General features: G+C 39.3%; 1 protein-coding gene across 1 annotated transcript; it reads left to right on the top strand.

Moving 5' to 3' along the window:
* Positions 1–1,206: 1,206 nt before the first annotated feature.
* Positions 1,207–4,453, top strand: LOC132174526 (putative amidase At4g34880). The gene is made up of 6 exons (XM_088512605.1): positions 1,207–1,242; positions 1,285–1,905; positions 2,671–2,882; positions 3,048–3,290; positions 3,406–3,598; positions 4,014–4,453. The coding sequence occupies exons 1-6, from the start codon at positions 1,207–1,209 to the stop codon at positions 4,368–4,370; spliced, it is 1,662 nt and encodes a 553-aa protein (XP_088368731.1). The 3' UTR covers positions 4,371–4,453.
* The last annotated feature ends 686 nt before the right edge of the window (positions 4,454–5,139 follow it).

The raw sequence follows: 5,139 nt of genomic DNA on the forward strand, positions 1-5,139 counted from the left end.
ATGCCATGCCAAGTAGGCAGGATTGAGAGCAGTGGTAGCTCCAGTGTCGAATTGTGTGGTGATTGTTGAGGAGGGGCATACTGTCGTGCCGTCAACAAACCCAAAGAGAGAGTGTCCCTTAAGGATAGGGACAGTGGTGGTTTTCCATAAGCTATAGTTTTCACGGGTGAGTTTGTGGGTGATAGAGTTATGGAGAGAAATGGGAACAGTTGCAACAATGGAATTGGGAGGATTGAGGTTGAGGTCAGTGGTGGAAGAATTTGGGGAAGTTGGTGGTGTTGGTGGGGAAGTTGGTGTTGGTGCAGCGGCCATTTGAAGGAGGATCAATAAAAGGACACTAGTCAGTGGAGCTCTGATACCATGTGAATTTTGGTTGAAGACAATATGAGTTGACTATAATTCTTTTGACTTGCTGAGTATTTGACTCAGGTCATTATTTGTAAAGGTTTGTACAAAGGGTAAGACACAGGGAAAGGACCTATTACTATCAGTAGCATACAATGGTCCAACACATTATCTACAGAATAATACAATGAGATGGTGTAAGGCCTTAATATTTGGATCGAGGTTAGCTCCATGTTTCCTGGTAGTCTCCTATCTTTCAGAGTCTTGATTTTCCTTGCCTTATGTGGCTCGAGAGGCAGCTACATTGGGGAGAGTGAGGATATCGTTGACACAGGTATCACCTGTGATTGACTCAGTTAGGGGTGTCAACCCGGTCCGGTTTCCCGGTTTTTGGCCAAAACCGGAACCGGAACCGGGGTACCCCGGTTCTCAATTTTGAGAAACCGGAACCGGAACCGGGACCCCGGTTAACCGGGGTCCCGGTTACCGGCCGGTTCCGGTATTACCCGGTCCGGTAACCGGTTTTTTCTTAAAAATTGATTTTTGGGCTTATTTTAGGTATTGGGCCTAAAATAAGCAAAAAAAAATTTTCATAAGTTGGCTCATTTTTTTAAAAATTTATTAGTTTATTTGTCTAAATTAAAGGGACTTTGTTGTGATTGTTCCAAATAATTAAAAAATAAACCTTAAAAAGTCCAAAAATCCTAAAAAATCATTGTTTTTGCCTATTTGGGCCTTAGAAATAAAAATTTAATTTTTTAAAATACCCTAAACCTAAACCTAAGTGTAAAAAATATTAATATATATAATATATATATATTAATATATAAACATAATAATATATAAATAATATTAAATAAAATGAAAACCCGGTTCCGTATTCCCGGTAAAAACCGGGTACCAAAAACCGGTACCGGAACCGGGGTACCCGGTTTTTAGATTTTTCAAACCGGAACCGGAACCGGGACCCCGGTTTCCCGGTTTTCCGGTTCCGTGGGTACTACCGAGAAGTCACAACTCTCCTCCTCTCTCTTATCATCCCTGCTCCTGATTCTTCTCGCCACGTTATTCTCCGGGGCGCAAGCCATCAAGGGCCATCGCCGTGGCCGCTTGTCATTACTCAGAGAAGCCACCGTGCACGATATCCAGCACGCTTTCAAGCAAAACCAGCTCACCTCCAGGAAACTCGTTGAGTTCTACCTTAAAGAAATCGAGAGGCTAAACCCGACCCTCAAGGGGGTCTTAGAGGTGAACCCAGACGCGCTTTTCCAAGCTGATAAAGCTGATCAGGAGCGTCATTCTCACGCGCCTATCTCACTCTCTCCCTTGCACGGCATCCCTATTTTGCTCAAAGATAACATTGCAACCAAGGATAAGCTGAACACCACCGCCGGTTCGTACGCGCTGCTCGGCTCAGTTGTCCCACGGGATGCGGGCGTGGCGACCAAGTTGAGGAACGCCGGGGCCATCATATTGGGGAAGGCCAGCTTGAGCGAGTGGTCTAATTTTAGGTCGAACAGGGCACCCAGTGGTTGGAGCGGCAGAGGTGGGCAAGGAAAGGTGGGTCTAGAATATTAAGATTTAATCTTGGTTCTTTTCTTTGTTTGTTTGTTTGTTGTCTTTTTTTTTTTTTTTTAAAGATGTTTTTTAATAAATTATGGCTGGGATCAGATAAATGATATGCTTTTATACATATAATCTGAAGTTTTGCCTCAATGCAGTCAAAACAGCGTTCTTAAATTATCTTCTTAATTGGCACAGTACTTCCACTGGTTCTTTTAGCTTCGGTTCTTCACACCTACCGCACTCATTGATGTAGTGCCAATATGATAGCAGACATTATATTGTCTTTTAGTAAGATGTTATTGGTATGTATTTGGAAGGGAGAAGCAATTACCCCTTTTTTAGTTAGTTTATGATGAGAACCGTAACCAATGGAGCAGGAAGTCTAATCCTAAGTACTTGGATTAGTGTCATTTATTCTTATCATGTTGTTTGGGATTATTCGTATAAGTAGGATTATGTCTTATCATTAGAATTACTTATCAAAAAAATGTCTTATCATTAGAATTGTAGTCACAGCAGCTTTGTTATATTAAACGAGGAAGTAGCAGTGTAGATTCATTGGGTCATTTAATCAAATACCTTGTATGATGGGGAACTCCTACCATTTTTACAAATCGATCTCAACCTATCAACCAAACCCAGTAGAATCCTATCAGTTTATTACCAAATTCTAGTAGAGGATAGCAATTAAGAGTAACAATATAGAGCTTGGTATCAAAAGTTCCAAGAAACTAAGACTACGATTTTCGAGGTGTGCAGGATCCGTATACAATGGGAGATCCTTCGGGGTCTAGCAGTGGATCGGCAATATCAGTAGCGGCAAATATGGTTGCAGTTGCGGTGGGGACCGAGACTGATGGCTCTATTTTGGCTCCGTCCAGTAGAAACTTGGTGGTGGGCATCAAACCAACGCTCGGCCTCACTAGTCGAGCAGGTGTCGTACCAATCTCCCCAAGACAGGACAGTGTGGGGTAGGTTATCATGTACATAATATTTTTCACAAAATTAAATATTTTTCCAAAGTTTTGGAATTGCACTATTTGATGTTCAAATAAAATTTAAGCTTTAATTGATTCAGTGTTGTTAGGGACACTACAGATCAATTCTTGACCGTTTACGTGACACTTATCATGCAGGCCTATTTGTAGGACAGTATCGGATGCCGTTTATGTTCTTGATGCCATTGCAGGCATAGACTACAACGACAATGCAACAATTGAAACATCACAGTACATTCCAAAATGTGGCTATGCACAATTTCTTAAGGCTGATGGGCTCCGAGGAAAGAGGCTGGGAATAGTGAGAGACTTGAACGATTATGCCATCGGCACTGATACTATTTTGAATCGAACTGTGGAGCAACATCTTGACACTTTAAGGTAACCAAACATGCATGCTTAATTAATCCCTTATGCCTTGTAGCTTATTAGAGACAAGCTCATTTACCAAACGTATGTTTGAGAACTCATATACAAATACTTCCTGCAAATTTAGGCATCGGGGTGCAGTTTTGGTAGACAATCTGAAAATAGCCAATCTTCTTGAATACCATACCTTTAGCAGTGAAAATATATTATTGGTGGCTGAGTTCAAAATATCCTTGAATGCATATTTGAGTGAGCTAGTGGCTTCCCCAATTCGTTCCTTGGCTGATGCGATTGCCTTCAACAAGAAAAAAGCAAAACTGGTGAGTCTATATAATGAGCTCAATTTCTCTGCATCTTAGCATTGTTCTGTGTATCATGCCCATACGTGACTGACTAGTCCCTAACGTTAAAAGAGTTGACAAAATGTGCTAAATGGAGTTGGTTGAGACCAGGAGGCCATTGGGGGGTGGTTCGGCCACCCCATAGAGTATCCACCCCCAAGAGGGGCCATGGGATGGTTTGGTCACCCCTCTAGTCAGCTTAATTCGTGCATATGTGACAAATTAATGGATTTTGTCAACTTTTCTAACAACGGGAACTAATTTATTTATTTATTCTTATTCTATGGAGTGATTGATCACTTTTTAAAATTCAGTAAGCTATTTGCCAAAAAAAAAAAAAAAAAAAACAAATGTGGTTGACATAACTAAGAAGACTCAATGGTGACCAATGCAGGAGAAGATAGACGAGTATGGGCAAGAAATTTTCATAGAAGCCCAGGCAACAAATGGGATTGTAAAGGTAGAGAAGATTGCTTTGGCAAATTTAACCAGACTGACTAAAGAGGGTTTCCACAAGTTGATGATAAAGAACGATCTAGACGCCTTGGTGACTCCCCATTATGTGGTTTCTCCTCTCCTCGCAGTTGGGGGTTTTCCAGGAATAATTGTTCCTGCAGGATTTGACTCTAAGGGGACACCATTCGGCATTTGCTTTGGAGGACTAAAAGGTTGGGAGCCAAAGCTAATTGAGATCGCATATGGCTTTGAGCAAGCCACTAAGATAAGGAAGCCTCCTAAAATTAAAGTTTAAGGCACTTGTAATGCAACAACATCTATTATGTATGAAAGCTGCTATCTGCCTGCTGCAAGTAAATAAGAATAATATTAATCTTACCTTATGTTTATTTTAACCCCTTTCAAAATATGAAAAAGAATTTTAAAAACAAAACTAAGCAAGTGAAAATAAAAAAAATTAAAAAAAAAACCCCTTTTTTTGGAGTAAGCAAAATCTTAACCAGGAAACGAAGAATCACATATCAATTACTAATCTAATGGTAACTTTAAAAGTCATATCATTTTTTGAGTGATACAAAAAGGACTTTTTGACATTACTCAAAAACGAATAGACCGTTCTAATTATTGTAGGAAGTGATTAGTCGATTGTTATAACCAAATTGATGCATTTAACCTCAATTCCCTTGGACTATATGCAGGGCCGGCCCAACCGCTAGGCGAGTTAGGCCGACGTCTAGAATCCCAGATTTTTAAGGCCCAAAAAAGATTTTTTTGGGCCCAAAATATTTTTTAATAAGGCCAAAAAAAATTTGCATAAAGGCCTTCAACATGCTTTAAAAAGACAATATATATATATACTTCATCAAACTTATTATAAATCGGTATAATCACGAGAATCCAATATTATTGTACTTTTCAACAAGTAATAGTAGAAGTTATTTTTGTTATTTTTTTTATTTTTTTATCTTTAAAATAATGTGACTTTTATAATTACTATTAAGCTTTTAATTAATTATTTTTAAATTTTAATCAAATTGTGGAACGATGGGAAAAGGATAATAACA

This window comes from Corylus avellana, chromosome 2 (genome assembly GCF_965113065.1).
Source record: "Corylus avellana chromosome 2, dhCorAvel1.hap1.2, whole genome shotgun sequence".
NCBI classification, from domain to species: Eukaryota; Viridiplantae; Streptophyta; class Magnoliopsida; order Fagales; family Betulaceae; genus Corylus; species Corylus avellana.